This window comes from Ochlerotatus camptorhynchus, unplaced genomic scaffold (assembly GCF_037179485.1).
Source record: "Ochlerotatus camptorhynchus isolate MF236.1 unplaced genomic scaffold, CSIRO-AGI_Acam_v1.1 ptg000598l, whole genome shotgun sequence".
Lineage (NCBI taxonomy): Eukaryota > Metazoa > Arthropoda > Insecta > Diptera > Culicidae > Ochlerotatus > Ochlerotatus camptorhynchus.
This window is the reverse complement of record NW_027041078.1, coordinates 1,002,588-1,027,071: the sequence shown is the minus strand read 5'-3', so window position 1 is coordinate 1,027,071 and position 24,484 is coordinate 1,002,588. Positions and strand designations below refer to the sequence as shown.

Here is a 24,484-nt window from a genome sequence, read left to right as displayed (position 1 = left end):
ACATAAAACAAAAAGTGTGTGTATAGGACCCAATAATCTAGGTTATTTGTATTTTGTAAAACATCTTTATTTTTTATTATATTTTTCATTCTACTACATATTTTATATACATTATATATTTCATGATTATATATAAATTCATAATGTAAATTACAATAAATACTGGAACGGGAGGGAGCATCAGGGCATCATTGAAGTTGTAACTGGACAATGGAGTGGAGTGCCAACCGGAGTCTAGGAGGGAAAGTGTACTGTCATTTTAGATAGTTACATTTCACTCCAACAGTTGCAATGAATTTGACGCGCTCTTCTTTAACAAACCATCCCGTGGAAAGCTTAACATATATTGCGAATTTCGTTATTCATTTTGTTGGATCATATTGTTGGAAGGAGATTCTCTTATTCCCGCGGGTTTCGCGTAAGTGCCCCTGCTTACGGGCCCGTCCAACCCTTTTTGGCCCTTCATACAGCAGTATGTTGAATTTAGAATGATGACGGAATTTGATCTTGCTGTTGAGTGGAGCCGCATGCAGGGCAAGACCCAAGCTAGGATGGTGGCTACTTACATACATACATACATTTAAAGCAATGTGTATGTTAAACAAATCACAGCAAAGCCCTGCAATATATTTGTTTTATGCTTCTTTTTTTTCACCATTCGATATTTTGTACGCTATATTTATAACTTAATTCAATCACATCTCATGTATCAACTATCGCTCACACAATTTACTCTTATTTTTATCTAATTTTCAGCTCAATTTTTTTTGGTTCTAATTTTTTTTGGTTCTAATTTTTTTTTTTTCGATTTCCCAGCGAGATTGTCTTTAATCATAATAAAAGATTCCACAATTGACTGACTCTCCGTGCCCTTATACCTTTGATGAGCCTCTAAAGAAAGTCTACAGGGTATTTGAGGGATGTCCAAGAATTTATGTTTTGAGGTAAATACAAACAAATTAGTCAGAGTCACCATGCCGCGCAGAATAGGCCTGCTTACGTATTAATCCCAGATAGTCATAGGATCCGGAACTAAAGCAAATTATATAGGTAAGGGGATTTGCATAATCCAGTTCCAATTGCAGCATTGATGTATGGTGTCAACAAGAACCCGGCTGAGAACGATGCTGCCATTCTGCAGATGCAGCTGCTACCGCAGCAATTTCTCCCGGAGAAGCACTCACTACGATTGATGATCCACCAATTCTATGGACTGAACGATCTCGGAGATTCGATTGACTTTGGAGGCTGGTGGATTTATTTATTATTGTAAAGGTGATCAAACCGGAGGTAACGGAGCCAATATGAATCGCGATATTAATAAACGCAATCGAAACCGCCAGCAGTTTCAGGGGGATCAATATGCAATTCCGGCAAGAGAAGAGGTAGTAATCAAACGTGGGTAACCGGTATCATGATCCTGGACCAGCATTGGGATGCTGTTAGAATTTAGTCGATGGAAGTTGTGGATAAACGGATTAAAAGTGAGAAGATAAGAGTCACGTTCATCTAGATAAAATTGATAAATAGCCGATTTTTAGCGATGGGCCCAATCTTAGATCCATAGGCCAACATTAGAGCCATTTTTCCTACGAAATAATACGATTTTCAGTTTATTTAAACTGTTGCGTCTAATCACAGTGTGCGCCTATTGGCACACTAGTGTTCTGTGGAATGATTTTGACAGTGTCAGTTTGTTTTTCCGTACACTTCCGTTTCTGCAAATCAAAGCGCATACATTTTAGGCTTGCCGAATGGCTCAAGCACAAATCCGTAAAGGTTGAAATCCAACTCGCGATCCCATCAGCCTGTCAAGGAAGGATACCATTTGTCGTTTCGCCTGATGGAATGAAGGTCAGGCTTGTCGTGTTGATGCTTTGCCGTACACCGCTATGCTGCACGTCACTAAGAACTGCACTCACTGGGGATCTGCGCTCTATGTTCACTGGCGTTGGAGATTTTTTTTTTTTTCCTTTGGTTTGTTTTTTCCGTCGATCTTGTTTTCCGTGCTGAGCACCAATGCTACCGACGTGCCAGGAAGGCAGCTCCCACACCTGGACCCTACCTATCGACCCATCAACTCATGAACCGGGGACCAACGGCTTTACTTCCCATCCGAAGGAAGGCGTGATCAGAGATGTTATGCCTCAGAACATCCCGGCGGCGCCGACTGGGATTGAACCCAGGCCTGCTGGGGTGAGAGGTAATCACGCTTACCACTACACCACCGGCGCCGTTGGCGTTGGAGATTGATCGCATTGAAATCGAGGGGTATTGGATTCAACCCCTCCAGAAGGGAGGTCTCCATGATCGTCGTGTGTAAGGTATTCAGTCCTAACGTTTTGTTTATTTCTACCATCTCAACCATACAAAAACATTCACTCAAAAGTCGTGTGTCATGTGCCCTGCATCTTCTGGTTTTGTGCTACATCATATCAAAATAAATATCTTAGACTGTCCAACCTACGGCAACATAGATAATATACCTTTAGGAGTCGAATGACCTTGACTAAAACTGATGTTTTTTACTATTATAGTCACTTTAACGCTCTTGGGTCATTTGTGACTTGTCCGATGATGAGATTTGAACTCGTGACTTTGGTGTGAGAGGTATGGATGCTAAGCACTACGCCGGGGTCGCCCCCTAAAACTGATGTTATTATGATACTATAAATTTATGAGTTGAATTTAATTCATAATCTGCATTCTGCGTTGAAATAATTACTACGGCCAATAAAAGGACAAATTATGCCAAAACTGGTGGTTCAGCTATAGGCTTAAAATTAGTTATTAAGATTATTGTGATAAAAAATTAACAGATTTCATATCGCTGTATAATTCAGAATGCTAAACTTCAATTCAATGGTATCAGTTGCGACACAACATGGGAGTTTCTAATTTATAAAATGTGAAAACAAAAAATCCTTACTAACTAGGGCCAGAACTGGCTCACCTACACAGAATATAATTCTGAATTTTAACCATCGCGTAATAACTCCCTTCGTTTAATGTTATACCATAGTCGGTATAAACAACGAAATTATTTATAAGCTTGTATACAACAGTGCTGGTTTATGCGAAATCACTCTTAAATTTACATTAAATACCTTAAATGTACGCTATCTAGCGTTAAAAACGTGTGCGCTACATATCGCAGAAATTTACATGAATTTTTCAAACGGTGCTTAAGATGATATTACTATCATCTAGAAATTTCAAGTGCACAAATATCAGCTCCCGCAAAACACACAACAATGAAACTAGCACTCCACGTTTGCTGCCGTGCGCCAAACATGGAGTTCCAATTTCATGACCGATGGCGTAACATTATCCGAGATTTGTGATTTAGAAAACTTGAAGTGTTAGAGCATATCAGCTATCATGATGACCATTTTTGGACTCTTCGGGGAATAACTGTGCTAGTGGCATGATTCATCCAACTTACCAACTAAACTTCTTCATCTGGCGTTAACGGTCCAGGATTTTCATTACAATATTTACTCCTCAATTTGTCTCTCAATGGTCGGGATACAGCAACGGACAGCAGCATGTAGCATTGACAGTCTGCGTTTTACAGCGGAATATACCTTCTTTTTTGGAGCTGTTCATATTCCACGAGGACACCTCCTAGGGTGTTCATTTGACAAATGTCAAATTCTAAAAAAAAATTATGGATGAAATGGTATATTACTATGTCGAAATTATATATTGTAAACATAATTGTATATTTTGGGTATTTTTAAAAAAGTAAAAAGAGATCATAACGTTCTAGGTTTTAGTGCAATATTCAGCAGTTGCCATTGACACTTAATTTGGAATTGGTGCTCGAAAATACGGTACTTTCTTCAAAAGTAATAGTTTGTAAAACTGCATATTTTGTTGCCAACTAGTTAAAATACTCCTAAATGTAGGCTTTTGATATCAATTTTTCACATAAATTGGATATTAGGAAACAAAACGTTCTTTTAAAGGTAATCTGATTGCTTATCCAGATTCAATTCCACAAAGTAAGATCATATAAGCTATTTCACCAAAAATTTCATAAAAATCAAGTATGATACAATTTTGAGGAACAATCAAAAGAAGCATATTCCCTCCCAGTCACAGTTGGTGAAAGGAACTATTCAAAACTGCTTATTGAATGCAGTCCTGAAAACAGTTCTCAAAACAAAATTTGGTCAAGATAGGAAAGTTGAACAATGTCGTTTAAGTGATGTTTCTCAATCGATACAATAAAACAGCTTCTAACGTTTCCAATGTAATATGTTTATTTCATACAAAATATAAAGGAAAACTAATATTAATAACAATAAGATGCTCAAATTTTGCAACAGAATATTTTGTTAGGTTGTTTTCACTGAGTTTTAGCGTTGCCTAATCTACTATTTTAAGATGTTAGGAAATATTTGTTTGATCCTAGTGTTACACACTCCCTCTTTGTTTTGATTAGTTCCTAATATCAAGTTTTCTTGTTTTGTTTCTTTTTCCCTTCATTGCTATTAACAGGTAAACGAAAAGCACTATATCTAAACAATGGCACCCTAATTTTAATGTTGTTTTATTTGATGATGTCTGAGTTGTTGATTTGTAGGTTGTGTGCTATGTAGTGTTGTTTTCTGATTTGATTAATTCATGCGATATTACATCTAACGACATATTGATAACATTATTTGTTTTGCAATTTAAAATTCCTTTTAACTAGTTTCATCCTTTTTTTTTTTGCTACTCCCCGCTCTATCTTCTGCAGTCAAACAAACACATTCGAGAATATGGTTGCCTGTATTCTTAACACTATTTAAACGTTGAAACTTTTTTCTGTTTTTGACGTGGAAAAAAAATCATACACTGTAGCAAACATGTAAAGTCCAAACAGTTTTGCCGGTACGATAAGCATAGTTTCATTCCCATTCGGCTGTGATAGAAGTCGATTTTGCACACAGTGGCAGTGTGTTTGCTGCACGTGTTTCGATCCTACATGGTGCTGCGAGGGACCTTACTTACTGTGGGGAGCATCAGATGGATTGGGCAGCTTGTCCCACGTTGGCTCAACGCCCCAGATTTCGCGTCCGTACTCGGCGATTGTGCGATCGCTGGAGAATTTGCCACTGGACGCAATGTTGTTGATGGACATTTCGAGCCATCTGGTTTGATTCTGAAATTGTGTATTTTGGAAATGATGTTTCGTTCATAGGACAACTATAAATACAATGTTACCTGATAAGTGGCAGACACCGCATCCTGAGACTTGATGTATGATTCAAAGTCTGCAAACAGATAGTAGCGATCGTACTTCATCAGTACGTTGGCAATATCAGTGAACTCGTGTGGGTTTCCTGGGCTGAAGAATCCACTCTGAATCTGGTCAATGCATTGCTTAATATCCGGATTGGAGTTGTAGTAGTCGTAGGCATTGTACCCACGTCGCTTCAGATCTTCGACCTCGTCGACAGTCATACCGAAGATAAAGATGTTATCGTTGCCCATCTCCTCAGCCATCTCGACGTTTGCACCGTCCAGAGTACCAATGGTTAAGGCACCGTTAAGCATGAACTTCATGTTACCAGTTCCGGAGGCTTCAGTACCGGCTGTAGAGATCTGTTCCGACAGATCGGCAGCTGGCATGATCTTCTCAGCCAGCGTGACACGGTAGTTCTCCAAGAAGATAACCTTCAGTTTATCTCCAACAATTGGATCATTATTGACAACATTACCCACGGCACAGATCAGCTTAATGATCTGCTTAGCAATGTAGTATCCAGGAGCAGCCTTACCTCCAATCATGATGGTACGAGGAGTAAAGTTAGCTGTTGGGTCACGCTTAATGCGGTTGTACAGTGTAATAATGTGTAAGCAGTTGAGCAGCTGACGTTTGTACTCATGGATACGTTTGACCTGGATGTCAAACATGGAAGCCGCATTGATCTTGACTCCGTAGTCTTTCTCCAACAGCTGAGCGAGTTTCAGTTTGTTCTCTTGTTTAACCTTCGCTACTTCCCGTTGGAATGTTGGATCCTTGGCGAATGCCTTCAGCTTAGTCAACTGATCTAGATGCACTGGCCATTCGTCTCCGATCTTATCGGCAATCAAATCCGATAGACCTGGGTTGCACAGCAGAAGCCAACGACGAGGAGTAATACCGTTAGTCTTGTTCTGGAACTTCTCGGGGCACATTTCGTAGAAGTCCTTGAAAATATCCTTCTTGATAATTTCAGAGTGGATGGCAGCGACACCATTCACAGCATGCGAACCAACAATCGAAAGATTAGCCATATTGATACGCTTATCGCCATCCTCTTCAACCAGGGAGAGCGAACGCATCTTTCCGAAATCACCTGAGAAACGCTTCTCAACTTTTTGTAAATGCAAAAAGTTAATATGATAGATGATTTCCAAATGGCGTGGCAGAATCGACTGCAGCAACGAGACTGGCCAACGTTCCAGGGCTTCCGGCAGAACGGTATGGTTAGTGTAGGCACACGTGCGGTTGACGATATCCCATGCTTTTTCCCAGGAAAGCTTCTCATCGTCAACGAGAATTCTCATCAATTCGGGAATAGCCAACGATGGATGAGTATCGTTCAGCTGGACGGCAACCTTGTTCGGGAAGTCATCGAATGAAGTACGAACTTCATCTTGGGAACCGAACTTGGCAGACTTGTAACGACGAACGATGTCCTGGAGCGTGGCCGCACACATGAAGTATTCCTGCTTCAAGCGCAATTCCTTACCTTCGAAGAAGTTATCGTTCGGGTACAGAACACGCGATATGTTCTCAGCCAAGTTACGGTCCAACACGGCCTGAATGTAGTCACCATCGTTAACTGCAAGTAGTGCGGAGCATAAGATTTTCATTCGAGTTTTTAAAAAGAGTTACACTTACAGAATTTCAAGTTGAAGTCAATGGGAGACTTGGCCGACCACAGACGCAGAGTATTGACAACGTTGTTGCCATATCCGGGAACAGGGTTGTCGTAAGGCATGGCAAAGACAGTCTGAGTATCTACCCATTTCTTACCCTCGGCAGTATCGATCACACGTCCGTAGAAGTGGATCGGAATCATGTACTCAGGGCGAGCCTTCTCCCATGGGTTTCCATAACGCAGCCAATCGTCGGGCTCTTCCACTTGCTCTCCATTCTTTATCTTTTGGGCGAAGATGCCGTACTCGTAACGGATACCTAAATTGAAAATTACGGTTGGAATAGTAACATAATAGTCAATTATAACATGTTAAGCTTACCGTAACCATACGCTGGCATTCCGAGGGTGGCCATCGAATCGAGGAAGCAAGCCGCTAAACGGCCGAGACCTCCGTTACCCAAGCCGGCATCTTCTTCCAAATCCTCAAGCTCTTCAATGTCCAGACCCATCTGGTACATGGCTTCATCGCAGGAAGTTTGGATGCCCAAGTTGATCATGGTATTTTGCAGCGAGCGACCCATGTAGTACTCCAGCGAAAGGTAGTACACGCGCTGTTGCAGGGAAGGAAAATAGAAATAAGGTGTTATTTGATATAGGTTTTGCACTAGTGAAACTATGCTTGATTGTCAGCCAAATCCTGTTACCTGCAGTCAAGTACATTCGCCATTTACGTACAGTCTAACAGAGAACAAAGTCGGAAACAAAAGACAATCATTCTGAAATACGAGCTCGCAACCTATTCAATTCAACAGGTAGGTAAATGACTGGCATGCTTCTCGTTTGCATTTGCACTCCTAACTTGGGATGTTACGTCAACAGGTGTCGGACCGGTGCAGCATTGGCATTCGGCAAGGATTTTTGTTTGCTTTACATTTCAAACTTAAAAATAGGTCACCCAAACAAGTCCGTAGATCATTTTCCTTTCTTTTCTTTTTCGGCAAATTTATTTTGGGTTTGCAAACGCACACTTCTCATCGCAATGTCAATGAACGCCGAATAATTTGGTCAATTTAAGTGCCACGATGCGTGGGCACAGGCACAAATTCGCCGACGGAATCGAACAGTGTGCATGGGAGCTTTGCTTGGGGAAGTCGGCGATTTATGATCATGAGACATTTTTTAACACACTAGGACAGTTGATTGCGGAGTACTTCATTCTTAAAAAAATATTTCGTTATTTTTATTAGATTATGATTTTTTTAAATATTAATAAACTGATCCTGGAGAGACGAGAATTTTCGGCAAACTGTTCCTCACTAACGAAATTTTGTATGTTTGCTGTAGTGCGTACAAGGGATCAATTATTTCGGTCATTACTGCGACCTGTGCAGTGATTTTGTTATTTAAGGTGTTTCCTTGTGGAGTCCATTTTTCCATCACACCTCACAATTTCATGAGCACACAACTCAAGATCTACGAGGTTTATGCATCTGTAAATTTCAGACATTGCTTGCTTCTCCGCAGCAAATAACAAGTAGTAGTTTCAGCTACGTGCATTCACAGAAAGCTTAATATTTTCATATGTGAAATTGCTAAGTGTAACACGAAAAAGGACGCTACAGGGAATCACCTTAATTGCATACGGGTTATGAGTCTTTATACCAATTGTGCAAACACCGCTCAGAGCTACGGCTGCACGGTCAATCTTGCTTGGTAAAATCTCGGCCGATTTGCTCAGCATTTTCTTTTGCTGGTATTTCTGTATAATATTTATTTATCTGAGTCTCGGAAGCCTTTTATTGAGTACTACAAAAATAAAATGCAGAAATAGACGGCTGTTTAAATTTCGGTATGCTAAGCAGTGTTGGAAAAGTTCGCGATATTTCACGAAGTTCACCAACGGAAAAGTTCGCGAGTCATAGTGAGTTTTCGCGAACTTTTCCATCACTGATGCTAAGTTTGTAAGCAGTAGAAGTTAATCGATTTCATGATCGACAAATGAAATTAACTCTATCAACTCAAGATATAAGATATACGTTCATTTGAACTACGGCTCCGCAAAGCTACCCCAATTGTGCATTGACAAATAAATTAATATAAATAAAAGGAAAACAATTTGTCTAATATAAATTTTACTACTACAATTATATATTCAAAATTGTACATGATGCTTCTTTAATGTACATCATATTTTACATAAATGCTCATATCTAATTGTTTGTTTTTCTTTTCTATTTGTTTTCAGGTTTTGTTGGTTTTGACATCCGTTACAACTGATGCGAGTTTTAAATTAACAGTAGTGCAAATAGATATTCTTTCTTTGATATGGTGCTTTGTTTCGGTAAGTCAAATTAAATTATTCAATGTTATGCATTTTTTTAAATAGCTCAATCCTTGTTGCTCAATGTTGTTTGTAAGATTTACATTACGAACAGCAAAGAACACACAGACTAGCTATTAGAAATTTCGTAAAATTGGTAAAAATACAAGTAATACTTGAAAATGTTCACACATAGAATAACTCCATTTTTGTTTTCTGTTTTTACTGTGGAATGATTAGTTTTGTAAACATAAAACAAACTATGATATGCTGTCCATTTGGTTTACGATTTAGTGTTCACTGAAAGGTTGCTGTTGTAATTTATATATATCAACACTTCCATAGAAAAAGTTAGATTGGATCATAGAATTTCGTATCAATTGGTAATTTTGTTCCTTATCGAAAATATTACACCCTTATGTTTTTTTATTTCGCCATTAGGCTGGCCCAGCCTAACACTTATGATCTGAAAAATCAGCATTTTTCAACTTTTTTTTTTAATCATAACTTTTGAACATTTTTCGGACCAAACGATCAAATGAAAGATTATTGAATCTAGTTTAGGGAAAAATAGGAATATGGACTTTATACGTGTTTGTACTTTGCAAAACATTGATTATAATCGATTTTCTCGATTTCCAAGGTATCGGGACCGATGACACTATAGCATGGTATATTTTTTCCTAAAAGTTTGTTTACACAACATATCAAAAAATCAGCGATGAACTTCTTCAGTGTATAGTACAAATACTCTACTTATAAGGTACTAGACATTGAAGAAGTCATCATATTGTAGACGGAATACTTCTATGTGTCAAGGATAAGCAGTTAAGGTAGTAGAATTAAATAAAAATTACTAATCGTTCTTTCTTTCTTTAAAATTAATTCAAAGCCACAAAGGTTTAATACTTCAAGCATTAAAAATTGAATGCTAAATAGTATGTACGTAATCTATATTTAACTGAGTAAACCAATAACTACATTATTCGGTAAACCACAAATAGATTTAAATTGGACAAAATATAATGTTTTGCTGAGAATATCCGCCTGTATGTTTCGATTAGTCTCTTATGTAATCGAAGGCAAAATATTAAGAAGACTGGGTATCTGTGGTCTTTGTCCAATGGACAAATATAAGAAGAATCATTGCATAGCAAAATTAGTCAATAGGCAATATTTTAACCAGTTTTGACCCGACATCAAAACTCTCATCCTATTTATTGGCCTGTTTGACACCCTATAGCTGGATTGACAATCGTTTGATGAACTGAAGAGTTGTGGATCACGTGTGTGCTACTATGGAAAGGAAAGTGTTAAACTGGACTAGCTATTTAGTATGGTTGTTTACAAACTTCGTAGACAATTTTTGAGAGATTTTAGAACCCACAGAACACAGAAAAAAATCTAAATTTTAATCTCCTCTCGTTTAACGTTAAGCTATATTCAGCATAAACAACAAAATTGTTCATAGGGTTTCCATTCCCGGTTTTTTTTTTCTTGGATTCCCGTGAAATTTTAATATTTATTCAAACACTGAAAGCGAATCTTACTCAGAGAGTGTGTCGCTTTTGCTCATTCGTTCATTGGAGAAATTTCTCTGAGCTGCGCTGAATGACCTACGCTTTTAAAAATTAATGAGTAAAAGTGACTCACAACTAAGTAGAAACTACTCACACTTTGAAATTGTAGTTTCGTTTTCAGTGTAGATTGGTTTTGATTTAGTTGAACTTCATTTCCTCAGTTTAAATTAATCATTAGCGTGAGGCTTGTAATTGATGGAAAAATACGACAAAAGAACATTTCAAGGGGTCATCCACAAATTATGTAACGGTTTGTGTGTGATTAGAAAACCCTTCTGCCATTTCTATGTCACTGCCCCCAATACCAGGGAGCAGGAGAGCTTTACGGGATTCCAAGCAGTGTAAAAGACGCACTCAGCAATGACGCAAGCCGGACCGCTGCTCTACTGGATTTTATTAAAGAGACAGAACTCTTCCACCTAGTTTGACAACTACCACTTCGCAGCTCGCTGCCGGTAGTGGACCCCTCACGGAAGCCCGCTACCGGTGGCACCCTCCTCTTCATCATCGACCGACCAACCGCATCACCTGGATTACCGACCCTAAACTGACCAATGATACAACCAAGACGCATGCGCAATAAAACCCGGACTACTGACTCCAACAGACCTACAGCACAACCAGAACCTACCCGCAAAGAACCATTGACCCATTCTCACAGCAAACTAGACAGCATACAGCACTCTGTTTTAATCAACTCTGTATTAGAGGGACCCCTTTTTGGGGCCCCGTCCTCCTTCCCGGGACCTCCCTCGGAGATCCTCAGAGTCGAACCCCAATCGAAGCCAATGACTGAAAGTCTTTTTAATAAAGTAACCTAATCTAACCTAACCCCTCTTCCACCCTTCTGGTAAGATCTTAGGTTAACCCCCCTTCCCAAATCTTAGGACGATTTCAAAATTTTCGATCAATAATGAGTTGGAAACATTGCGCATTTCACACCAATCTGGGCTAATAAGCGCGTTTCAACTAATTAAAACGTGTGAATTTCCGTCTTGGTGTCTTCGGTGCCGTTATTCCTTATGATGCAAGCAATAAGTGCTCCGAAGATACCGAAACGATTTGACATAAACGTGCACTTGTATCACACTTTTTGCATTTTTGACGAACCAGCCCAGGGCTGAAAGTCTCCTTAATAAAGATATAAAAAAATATGAATTTCATAAGCGTGACTGCTTTCTAACACCCCAATGGGTCTGGGTTCAATCCCAGCCGAGGTCGGTGGGATTTTTCAGAGGCATAAAAATCTCTGGTGACGTCTTCCTTCGGAAGGGAAGTAAAGCCGTTGGTCCCGGCCCATGTGTATGTGTGTTGAATGGGTGCGATATCCTACGCAGGTGTGGAAGCTGCCTTCCTGCACATTCGATTGCCGTCAATGGATGGCAATAGATGTCCGTCGGTGATTGGCACTAGATTGCGGAACAGAGACCGACGTTAAATAAAGGAATGAAGACATAATTTTCTTCTCGCTATGTAATCTAAATAGTGTAAGAAAATGTTAACTCCCTCTCCCTCCATTGTGAGAAGCAGTAAGAAATGTTGAAACCCCTCCTCCTCCGCCCACCCTATTCCCTTACATAATTTGTGGATGACCTCAAATTGACTTTTCAGAAGGTTGATCGATGTCCCACTTTTGTGTGTTCAAATCACTTAGACGTCGACTACTAGATCGAAGTTTAACTTGCTTGAACGTATTGGTATTATAAAGGTCTGCTTCCAGGCGTATTACAAATGAATGGCTTGGCTAATTGGCTGAAATCGGTACGATTTAGATGATGAAATAATGGTAAAAAAAAAAACTGAATTCACCCGAAGCATACCACCATAACACAAAAGTTCATGATATCATAGACTTATTATGTGAGCACCGCAATTTTTACTTATTATTTATTTTCGTATAGTCTAGAAAAAAATCATCATTTCCAACTATTATGTATATTTTTAACCATTTTTTCTCATTATCTAGAAATGTTTTTTTTTTTTCATTTCCCGATGCTCGGGAAATTTGGAAATTCTTATTTAAACGACCACTGAGAATACTCAGAGAGAGAGAGAGTCACTTCTACTCAGTTGTATCAGAAATTTCTGAAAACTGCAGATGCTCAGCGCTGAGTTCCTGCGGTTTTTAGAAATTTCTCCATACCTCTGAGTAGAAGTGACTCTCTATCTGAGCTATTCTCAGTGGCCGTGTACAATCTTGTAGCTAGTTTATGCGAAATTGCGTATAAATTTAAATGAAATTTCGTTCAAATTTATGCTAAAGCTAGCATTAACAACGTGTGCGCTATATGTCGCTGAAAATTGCATGAATTTTTCAAGCGGTGTACGTAGACAAACCACCACAATTTGTTCCTATTTATTTATATGAAATGTGAAATTCGCCATAGGATAGCACGGAAATCTATTACTGATAATGCAATTCAGCATCCTTATCAAAGCAGGCCAACACGTTCATGAGCCTAAACGAATCAACGCAAAGATAGTAGGCTGCTAGGAATGGTAAAACTGTGTCACAGCGCTACCACATGTTGAATAATTACAGCTCCACTGGAGCGACAAGAAGACAATGAAAGGTCAACTTTGTTCGCGCATTAAGCTACATCTTCTGCTAGGCTTATTGATGCTTCTTTTGCGAGCGTTTTGCCGGCTTTCAATTTAGTCTGCTAGATGCATTTCTACAGTTATTAATTAAGAGCTTTCGATGCCAACCATGAATATGATCAGTAAGAAATTGTATATTGAGCTACAATGATACTCTATGCCCAGGGAAGTCGAGAAAATGTCCAACCAGAAACAATTCCTCGACCGAACCGGGAATTGAACCCGCCGCCGCCGGCTTGGAAATACCGTGCCATTACTGACTAAACAGATACAAATATTTTGTAATTTTCAACTACAAACTGGAGCAGGTTTTTGAATATAAAATTATACGTTTAACGATCAGTAAATCAATGAATTAAAACTGACATTTCCGTCCAAATCGTGCTCTCTTGCCGTGCGGATCTATTTGCTTTTTGCTGAAGACAACTACATAAAGCTACAACTATTTAAACAGCACTTTTCAGTGCTAAAATTACCTGCAACTTTTCTACCTTTTTCGACTCTTATTCTTCTTGGATCCTTGTTTGGACCCAACCCGAGGTAATTCTGCTTAGAAAATTCCTCTTCGATCCTTCGGATTCTCATAGTAATCTGCTTGAAAATCGATTTAGGGAAACGTTTTACTGCCGCCATGGCGCTTAAACGCAAAAGAAAAAGCAATCTCCCCCTTCTGATGAAATTTATTTGAGCAATCAATTTGATATGCTCACGGATGATGAGAATAATCCATCATCCAGGCAAAACTCTAGTGAACTTTCCCGGCTCAATGCCAAGAAGGAAAAGGTCCCCCCTAGTGTGATACCCACTCCCGATTTACATGCTCTTCATACGGGACTTTTGAACTTCGTCAAATTTCACTTCAAATTGGCCGTCGAGGTCAATGGCGTATAGGGGAAGCAGCCCTATTGTCGCGGTACGTTAGCAACGTTAGAAGCCTATTGTTGTGTATGGAGGTGTCCATACACAACAATAGGCTTCTAACGCTGCTAACGTACCGCAACAATAGGGCTGTTTCCCCTACTAGTTGAAACCTTGGACGGATTCAAACGTCTTCTCAAGAATCTTACTGAGAAGTAAGAAGTCTGTTCAAGGTTGTCTTGAAAGGTCTGCCCAGTGGTGAATCCTTGGGTCAGATTAAAGATGAACTGGCAAAATAACTAGCCTTATGCTCTATGTTAAAATTGTGCTGAAAACCAATGTAAGACTCGCAAAGCGATCCTATACTCTCGTTCTAAGCGAGCTCCACGTTCCCGAACAGGTACTAATTCCTCTGCTGTTAACAACGATCAGCGAAGAACAAATTCAACATTCGTACCTGTCAGTACAAACAGCTCCCTTCCTTCAAAGTCTTCAGCTATACCTGCTGCTAACAATTTTCAAATGGTGCTACCTATGCTGCTATTGCAGCTGGTAGCAATCGAAATCAAAATTCTAGCCTCTAACAGAAATGAGAATGATTTTGATTTAGGTAGCATTTCTGCTTCTAAAATAGAATTTTTATAGATATGCTAAAAACTAAATCCATGTTTGACGCTATTCAAACTGGAATAAAATTTGCGAACAGTATCGCATTAATGAATTTTAAATCCTTGAATATTTTGAATGGGAACGCTCGATCTCTTAAAGATAATGAAGACGAGCTATTTAACTTTCTGAGAGTTCATAACGTGCATATCGCCGTTATAACTGAAACGTTCCTTAAACCTGACATAAGGATAAAAGGGATGATAGAGGCAGTGGTGGCGTTGCCATCATTGTTCATAAGCGTATCAAACATCAAATTATTTCTTCAGTTGAAACCGAAGTTTTTGAAACTTTGGGAATTTTTGTCGAAACAAAATTTGGTCAACCTACGTTTATAGCTGCCTATTTGCCATTCCAATGCATAGGCCAGCAAAATATTTTTTTCAAGGGTGACCTTCAGAAACTTACCCGTCATAGGTTTAAATTCTCCATTATTGATAATTTTAATGCAAAACACCACTCATGGAATAATGCTCAAAGCTATCCCAAGGTAATATTCTGTTTGATGATTGTTCTGCAGGTTATTACACTATTCAATATCCATACAGTCTGGGGCCTCTCTTAGCTCAGTCGGTGAAGGCGCAGCAACAAAGCAAGACCATGCTGGAGGTGGCTGGGTTCAATACCCGGTCCGGTCTAGGAATTTTTCGGATTGGAAAATTTCTCGACTTCCCTGGGCATATAAGTATGATTGGACTTGCCACACAATTATACCAATGCAAAAACGGTACAGGCATCCAAAGCTCTCAATTAAACTGTGGAAGTGCATCTAGAACACTAAGCTTAGAGCACGCAATAAGCTTGAAATGCGAAGAAAAAAAAAATATCCAAACAGCCCAACATGCAACTAGAAACTTTGTACACCTTCCAGTAACTTTTGAAACATCCCAAGAAATAGGTTTTAACCCCAGCAGCTCTACTTTCAATTACCATAGATTTTGAATCTCTGACGACTTCTATTGTTGAAACAAGAGCTACCTCAGTACCAAAATGCGAGGTTAAATTCGATTAAATTATATCTTCAGCTCTTGATCCGTCTGAAAAATGTCCGTATGAGGCAATATAAAAAAACACGCGTTCCTGATATGAAAGTTCTCCAGCGTGATTTGCATAAACAAATTAAAACGCGACTGTCTGCCCTGCGGAACAAAACTTTTGAAAATAATGTTTCGAAATTAGACCCGAGTTCCAAACCCTTTTGACAGCTCACAACAATTTTGAAAAAAAAACCTTAAATGCCTATTCCAGCGCTTAAAAAAGATGGTAAAATTGTGATCACAAATTCGGAAAAATCTCAGAAACTTGCTAAGCAATTCAAGAGTTCCCATAATTTCAGTTTGTGTTTTACTAGTTTTATTTAGAATCAGGTTGCTCGGGATTATCTGGATATCTGATTTGGACTAAATAAGATCTATAACCAAAAAATTTCATAATTTGAAAGCTCCAGGTGATGATGGAATTTTCTATATCCTCATCAAAAAACTCCCAGTGAGTACCTTGCCTTTCTTGGTAAAATTATTTAACAGATGTTTCCATTTTGCATACTTTCCTGATAAATGGAAAATGCAAAAATTGTTCCAATTTTGCAGCAGGATACAAATCTAGCTGAAGCTTCTAGCTAACGTCCAATAAGTTTGGTTTCATCAATAAGTAAACTTTTTGAAAAGATAATTTTGAATAGAATGATGCTTTACATCGATGTTCGTTGAAAATTAAATTAATATCAATTGAAATTTTCACTGTTGTGTAAAAACACAGATGCATGTAAAATTCAATGCAAATGGATGAATTATTAAATGGGGCCTCCCTTAGCTCAGCCGGTAAAGGCGCAGCTACAAAGCAAGACCATTCTGGAGGTGGCTGGGTTCGATTCCCGGTCCGGTCTAGGGATTTTTAGGGTTGGAAAATTTCTCGACTTCCCTGGGCATAGAGTATGATGGTACTTGCCATACAATTACAGGCATCGAAAGCAATAAGCTGCTTGAAATGCGAAGAAGAATAAGAAGAATTGTTAATTACTTTCACGTAAAATTAAAGTTGTGTTGCTGTATGTTTTAACTAAGACCAGACATTACATGAAAATGCCAAAAAGTAGGCCTCTTTTAGATCCTTAAATTTCCAAACAAGGAAATCGATTCAAAACACGATATTTGTGTAGCTCTAGAAATCAACAGTGTTTGCTAAATATGAGCATTTACTGTGATACTACTGTGAAATGTCCAAGGACAGGCTTGCTGTTCATATTGACTGCTTTGGAGCTTGCTGTGTACTTCGTCCTGAATATAAGAACACAATCATGATCGAATGAAAACAATTGTAAGTAGCACAGAGAGTGCTTCCGAGTGACGGCCGTTACATTATGAACAATTTCAGCTATTTATGTAACCTGGACCTCGATTGCATTCAGAAACTATCCGGTAACGAGTAACAATAACCAATCAATGGAAATGGCATTACAATGGCATCTGGAAGTCGTGCGCCGTCAAGCTGATAACGTCAGGCCAAAGGATCATCACATCTTATCGCGGAATCGTAGCATCTACATAAACATTACCGATCAAACAAAACAAAATAGTGTTCTGGTAAAAACATCCTGATTACTATGTTTTGGTTTCCTTGAGACGGCAAACATCCACTGTATAGATTGGCGCACGCGCAAACTTGTCGCCAGCTTGTACTTGATGTCATATTTTAATAATTAGCTTAATTATACTTCCCGACTATTCACGGAAATCTGTGTCTCCATTGGAAATGCATTTAAACATATACGCACGTCTGAGTTGGGTAATCGAGTGGATTATCAATTTCATTCCGTTTAACCTTGCTACTAGGGGTGACTTATTGTTTTGGCAATTGTGTCCCCAATAAGTGCCGGTATGATTTCTTTCTCGCGCATTCGTATTGTGGATGAGCCGAGTTTGCCGGCAAATAGACCGTTATTTTTTTTTGCCTCTGTCGCCCGCCTCTAAAATATCGTTCACGCAGAGGTCTTTTGAAAGACTTTTCCAAATGGACAATGTATCAGACCTTCTATTTATAGGCCATATTTTTATGTTTGCCTATAGTGCTCGTGCACGCGTTTGTGTGTGTATGTTTTTATTTAGTCTGTTGCAAGGGGGGAGTTGAAGTGATTACTGAAAATTTTGTGTATTACTTAGAGTGGGAACGGGTGCTATGAACATTAAAATATGTTTTCTGTTCCTGTTGGACAGTTTCAATAACAAATAAAATCAATAACCGGTTACAGAGCTACTGTGGGCAATAAATGGGTGATCACGTGACACGCGCCATACACATGATTGAAGGGGCACGCGATCCTTGTTTCTCTGGTTGCCCAACGCCTATCAGCCAGCTGAGATGCATAAACATTGGCGCGCATCTTACACTTGTGTAGTGGTGGAGATATTTCAGCACCACGAAGCTAAGTAGGCGCCGGGGGAGTTTGCGAAGCATGGAGTGCATAACGCGGTGGTTGACATTGTTTTTGTCGAGTATCACATGGGATTGCTCGAATTGCCGCAGCATTCTAGAATATGTGCGCTTTAGAGGCCAACCTGTTCAGTGTTCAGCGCCTTTTTGACACCAGTTGCCAATGGAAATAATCGTTAACGCATACATGTCTTTCGAGTCAGTAGCGTTAAGGCATTTTTTTAATATACAGTACCGTTTCAGCTGGTATCCGTTTTTTTCTAGATTCTTTGGTAATAAAGATAGCAATTGTGTGGTCAAAGCTAAGAATTAGGAAATACCGGCTAAAACTCCATCCGCAAACAACGGTACCTCTCTGTAGTCGGTTTGCTATTATTTTCATATAAATCGAACCGAATAGAACAAAATTAAGCCGAAGCTAAAAGTCAATTATGGCGCTGAATGCCATTTTATATCCAGTACAAACCATATCAGTTACATCGAAACGAAATAGCGTCCCGTCTGAGCTTCATAGCTTAATCAGAGGTTATGGAAATTAGATTACGATCCGAATTGGCTGCCTTGGTTGCTCTTGTTGGTTTGCCCTTTTGCCCTCTGGCTTTTTCCATTCCGTCAGATGAAAAATATCGGTTAGCTCGGTTTCAACTACAAGTCCGACAAGCAATATGGAACAGATTCAATATGACACTGTCAATGGTATGGCCATCTTGAAAACTAACCAATCATATGGATCACCTCACTTGTGGTTTCACCACATCGGGCGTGAAATGTATCTTGATCTTTTTCAGAGCGGAAAATACAATAGGGGGTGTGAAGGAGAAAGGTACCAAAATTCGTTCTACAAGTGATAAAAATAGAGACTTAACCACTCGTTGATTAGAGCTACTAACGTGTAAAGGATGTATTCATTATGTGGTTTATTCCTCCTAATGGATGAATTATAAGTAATGAGTGTAATTTTATTCAAAGTTTTGGAATTCCAACTTGCATAACAGTAACATTATGTTGCTACCTTTTGATTGGGAAATTGTCGTCTCTCGTGGGACAAAAGGCAAACCCAGGTCAACGAATCTGTAGATCTGCCGGTCTCTCTCTCTCTCTCAAGATACGGCGAAGTTTCTCTTTTCTGTTCTGAAAACACTTTCACTACTAGTACATGTTGTCGATTGGGATTTTGTTCTCTTTTCTGGTCATTGCTCTCGCTCTCACCGCTTAGAGAATAGTTTTATTTAGTTGAAAGAAGAAGATAAAAAAAAATGATTGGCATTACCTAATTTACTTTCCATTTCGTTTCACATTCGATAGGACGAAAATCTTTGTCTAAAAATGTAACTTAGCATCCTTATCAAAAATTCGTTCCTTTGCCTGAGCAGTGGGGGAAGTAGGTTGCAAGGAATGGTAAAACTGTGTCACGGCGCTATCATGTGTTGAAAAATTACAACTCAGCCAGAGCGACAAAAAGACAATTAAAGGTCAAATTCATACTCAGACTACTACGATTGCTGATAGGACCAACCATATCAAGCGTGATTGGGAATAATGGATTCTCGATGCATGCTCAAGCTTACCTTAGGGTCTTTTTCATAGTAGTGCTGCTGCGTTCGGATCCAGCGTGACACGAGATGATCCTTAACGGTGTGGGCCAAGGCAAAGTAATAATCGCGCACGGTGGCGACATTACGATCCTTAACCAGGGTGTAATGGAGGTGGCGGTTGAAACCTCTCTTGATTTCGGTCACATCCTCCAGTACAGAAATGCCGCGGACACTAATCTGCTTCCTCTTCTGCTCATCTGATTGCGGTTTGGACATTTTGTTTGTAGACTTCGACAAACACTTAACTCACAAAATCACTCTATAACTGCCAGACACCGTTTAATTCACCAATCAGTTAGTACAGAACAATTAAATGGTACTCTGAACTGAGAGGCGGCAAAAGCGGAGTATACTCAAGTGCGATCCGTTCGGAACCACAGTTGCACTACAAGTGAAAACAGTGATTCTCCAACTCAGATGCGGTCACCTTGTGGAAGGTCAAACATGCGCCGTTCAGTTGTTGTTTGACTCTCTTGCATCTGTCTTATATAGTCAGGCGGAGTGTGAACACAGCAGGCTGTCATTTTGACTGGTTACATTTTCGCCCTCTTATCACTTTATTCCCACAAGATCGCCATAGTGTACTTGCATGTATGGATGGACAGCACTATAGCATAGGCATGTTGACCGGCGAACGAGACATAGTATTATGTGCGAGAACAGTGAGCAGTGAGAAGGCGAATTCGTATACATTCAGGTGAACTGCCAGAGTCACATTTAGGGATAACTTGTGTTTATTTACCGTAAGTCATAAATGCTTTTTAATAGACGGCAGGGTGGCCACTGAACCGGGAAAAGCGGGAATTTGATTGGAACTTTGACATATATTTTTATGAATGAATAGGGTAACCAACTGATTTTGGACCCCTAGAGGAAGTGAGATCACGTTTATGTCAAAATAATATTATTTGTTTATTATTATTATGCAATTTACATGCGGTTGTGTTCGAAAGCTACTCATCTTGCATGTAAAATGTCACTAGATGTTTTATTTATTGATATATACTCGAAAAATAATTCTTTTCACATCATGATATTCACATATTTTGGACCCTTCCACTTGATTTTGGACAGTGTCCATAATATATTTTGGACACACTGAATGGGAACGAATATATTTTGGACATGCTGAAGTTCTTTCAACGTATGAGCCTTAAATTAATTACGACGGTCACTTCTTCCTATCTCGCATTTGTTTGGTCCGTCTGGGTGGGAAAATTTTCAAAGAAGGTGCCGTAAAACGGGGTGAAATTGATCAGCGGGGTGAATTTGATCGCTGAGTATACCCAATATTGTACTTATGCATAATATTTTTACAATGTATATGTTCGCGATTGAAGCGAACGTAATGTGTTGTAGAAGTAGTAGTAGTAGTTGTTTTGTGTAATCGCCCTAACCACTTACCCAATCCTTTAAAACTCTACTAACCCCGAGGCGACCGCGGGTAATCGGTTTCCGAAACTAACCCTAATGTGCCACATGTTTAATTTGTATCAAGACCCTGAAAACAAGCTTTGATCATTTCCTTACGCTGCCGCTGGCTTGGCACGAGCATGCAAGCAGCAGCACCGACCGAGCGACGAGCGACCGACCGACCACAAACCAACGAGCGTGCAGCGAGTGCTGATTGGTTATGAATGAAGGAGAAATGAATGAATACAACATCAAAAAGAAGAAAGCCAAACACATTTAAAGCGACGCATTTTGCGCGTCGCCATCATACAGTCCACAAGCTTTGTAAAGCAAACACCGAAATATAGCGCCGTTGAAAGTTTTAATTCATTCTCGTTTTTCCTCTTTGGACAAGCCGAAGCCAAAACAGTCCTTTTCAGGGCTATGAGTTGAGTTGGATTTCAGTCGAGCTTTTCGTTGTGTTCCTGTTGGCATTCCCACAGGGGGAATTGGCCAAATCAGCTGGAATCCTCCGAGCCGAGGATTGCCACACCATCTCCAGTGTCCGTGATCGGACAGTATACAAAGATACATTCGTACGCTTAGTAACGAAAAACATGTTACACATGAAAAAATATCACGAGAAATTTCAGCGATCAATTTTGCCCCGCTGATCAATTACACCCCGTTTTACGGTATGCATAAAAGTTAACCCCCCGTTACTCGCGCTGTTGTACTTTGTACAACACATATGAGTTTTCCATTGCCATTTTGTTGCTGCCAATCGATCTGAAACCAACTTGTATTCCTCAAAAAACTTGTTTTGAACTAAAAAAGCTAAACTTTGATTACAATTAACCCCCAAAATGCGGATAATAGAGAAAATGTAAATGGAAACCATTGTCCATACTGTGGATTTCCACCTGGTTCAAAGGAGAATCCCCCAACGCTGTAGCTTGCAGCTAAATTGTTACTTACCTCTTCGAGCTCCTGGGAATGAAAGGCCTCGAGTTCTGGGTTTTCAAATATACGAAGCATAGCCTACTTAGATCAAATCGACATAGAGTGTCCGTCGACTTTAGCTCCGTATACATTTCTACCGAATCATTAATACAGCTCATTTCACACTTTCCTAAGCTCATGACTGTATACCCGAGCAAAGTTAGAGATCAAATTGAAATCAGAATTTGCTGTTATGATGTAACTTATTTTGAATACTCCATTTGATCTCATTTTGGTTGACTTAACGGTTAACACATCAAAAATGAGAGCAAAATTTTACACTGTTGAATCAAACGGAAAACTAATCCTGCTTTCAATGAAATCAATTTGATTACTGATTTTGCATTCATAATGTTTGACTGAATACGGGCCTGGTGTAAATGGTTAGCATCCAAGCTTCTCACGCTGAAAGACTTGAGCTCAAATGTCACCTCGGGTTGGTTGCGAATGACCTAAAATGTGTTAAACAAAACAATTAAACAATAATCGTTAGTTCAACGACAGATAAGCTTAACTTAAATCTTAAACAAGACGTTAACAGCAGAACTTCAAGTTAAGTTGCTTTCATTTAAAACGTCTTGACTGCATAATGAAAGCACAATATGATATCAGACTAATGTCGTGACAATTGAAATCAAAATGAGTATTCATTATGATAGGAACTGCAATCTTTAATATCGATTTGCTTTCATTTTGTTAACCGACTTTGCTCGGGTACCGCACACATACTACGTGGGATTGACTCAATTGGTTACAACATGGAATATCTCGAGATCCTGACCAGATAGAAAGTTACTGTCTTGGGCAAAGTTGCTCAGGAAGTCAAGCTCTTTTCGTTGGTAGAGTAGTTCAGAAATTTCACACTACGAGGCGCTAGTATATACGTGTAATTCTCGCATATACAATAGCTCGAGTTCTTGACCAGCTAGAAAGTTACTGTACTGGGCAAACTTGTTCAGGGGGTCAAGACTTTTCGACTGGTAGACAGTAGTTCAGAATTTTCTCACCACGTGGCGTTTGTATACATATACACTTCTTGCATATGATATATCTCGAGATCCTGACCAAATAGAAAGTTACTGTCTTCGAAAAAGTTGTTCAGGAGGTCAGAGCCTATTGCTTGGTGTAGAATAGTTCAGAATTTTCTCACTATGTAGTTCTAGTATACACGTTAAATTCTCTCTTATAAAATATCTAGAGAGCATGACAAGATAGAATGTTACTGTCTTGGGCAAAGTTGTTCAGGAGATCAAGGCCTTTTGGCTAGTGGACGGTAGTTCAGAATATTTCACTTCATGGTACTAGTATATACGTGCAATTCTCGCATATGATATATCTCAAGACCTGCTAAAAATGTACTGTAATCGGCAAAGTTGTCCAGGAGATCAAACCCTATCGTTGGTGGAAAGTACATAATTTTCTCACTAGGTGACGTTGAAAGACACGTGAAATCCTTGCATATAAAATATCTCTGAATGACCCGCATACTAGTGCCACGTAAAGGGAAAATTCTGAATTACTGTACACCAACGAAAAGATCCTAACATCCTGAACAACTTTGCCGAAGACAGTAACTTTCTGTCTGGTCAGGATCTAGAGATATTTTATATGCGAGAATTCCTCATGTATACTAGCGTTGCAAAGTGAGAAAACTCTGAACTTAAGTTCACCAGCAAAAAGGCTTTGACTTCCTGAACAACTTTGCCCAAGACAGTAACTTTTTATATGATCAGGATTTCGAGATATTTTATATGAGAATTTCACGTATATACTAGCACCATATAGTGAAAAAATTCTGAACTATAGGCTTTGAACTCCTGAACAACTTTTTCGAAGACAGTAACTTTCTATCTGGTCAGGATTTCGAGATATATAACATGCGAGAACTTCACATGTATACTAGCGCTATGTAGTGAGTAAATTTTGAACTACTGTCCACCAGCAAAAAGGTTATGATCTCTAGAACTACTTTGGCAAAGACAGTAACTTTCTATCTGGTCAGGATCTCGAGATATTCCATGTTGTAACCAATTAAGTCAGAACCCTCGTAGTATGGACACCATTTACGCGGTTTCCATTTACATTTTCTCTATTATCCGCATATTTTGGGGGTTAACTGTAATAAATATTTAGCTTGTTTAGTTAAAAGCAAGTTTTTTGAGGAATACTCGTTGATTTCAG

At 39.2% G+C, this 24,484-nt stretch overlaps 1 protein-coding gene across 1 annotated transcript; it reads right to left on the bottom strand.

Annotated features, from left to right (window-relative positions):
- Nucleotides 1-4,242: 4,242 nt before the first annotated feature.
- On the bottom strand, nt 4,243-20,381 carry GlyP (glycogen phosphorylase). Its single transcript, XM_065237233.1, has 5 exons — nt 19,883-20,381; nt 7,240-7,471; nt 6,881-7,177; nt 5,215-6,821; nt 4,243-5,152 (listed from the first exon to the last, which is right to left on the bottom strand). The coding sequence occupies exons 1-5, from the start codon at nt 20,123-20,125 to the stop codon at nt 4,994-4,996; spliced, it is 2,538 nt and encodes an 845-aa protein (XP_065093305.1). The 5' UTR covers nt 20,126-20,381; the 3' UTR covers nt 4,243-4,993.
- Nucleotides 20,382-24,484: the final 4,103 nt, after the last annotated feature.

What these genes read in the sequence shown, in the direction of transcription:
- GlyP (XM_065237233.1), bottom strand. Translation starts at nt 20,125, where the DNA reads ATGTCCAAACCGCAATCAGATGAGCAGAAGAGGAAGCAGATTAGTGTC. An exon ending in ACTATGAAAAAGACCCTAAG is followed by an intron (nt 7,472 to 19,882) that starts GTAAGCTTGAGC and finishes TCCCTGCAACAG; the next exon opens with CGCGTGTACTACCTTTCGCT. An exon ending in AATGCCAGCGTATGGTTACG is followed by an intron (nt 7,178 to 7,239) that starts GTAAGCTTAACA and finishes TTTTCAATTTAG; the next exon opens with GTATCCGTTACGAGTACGGC.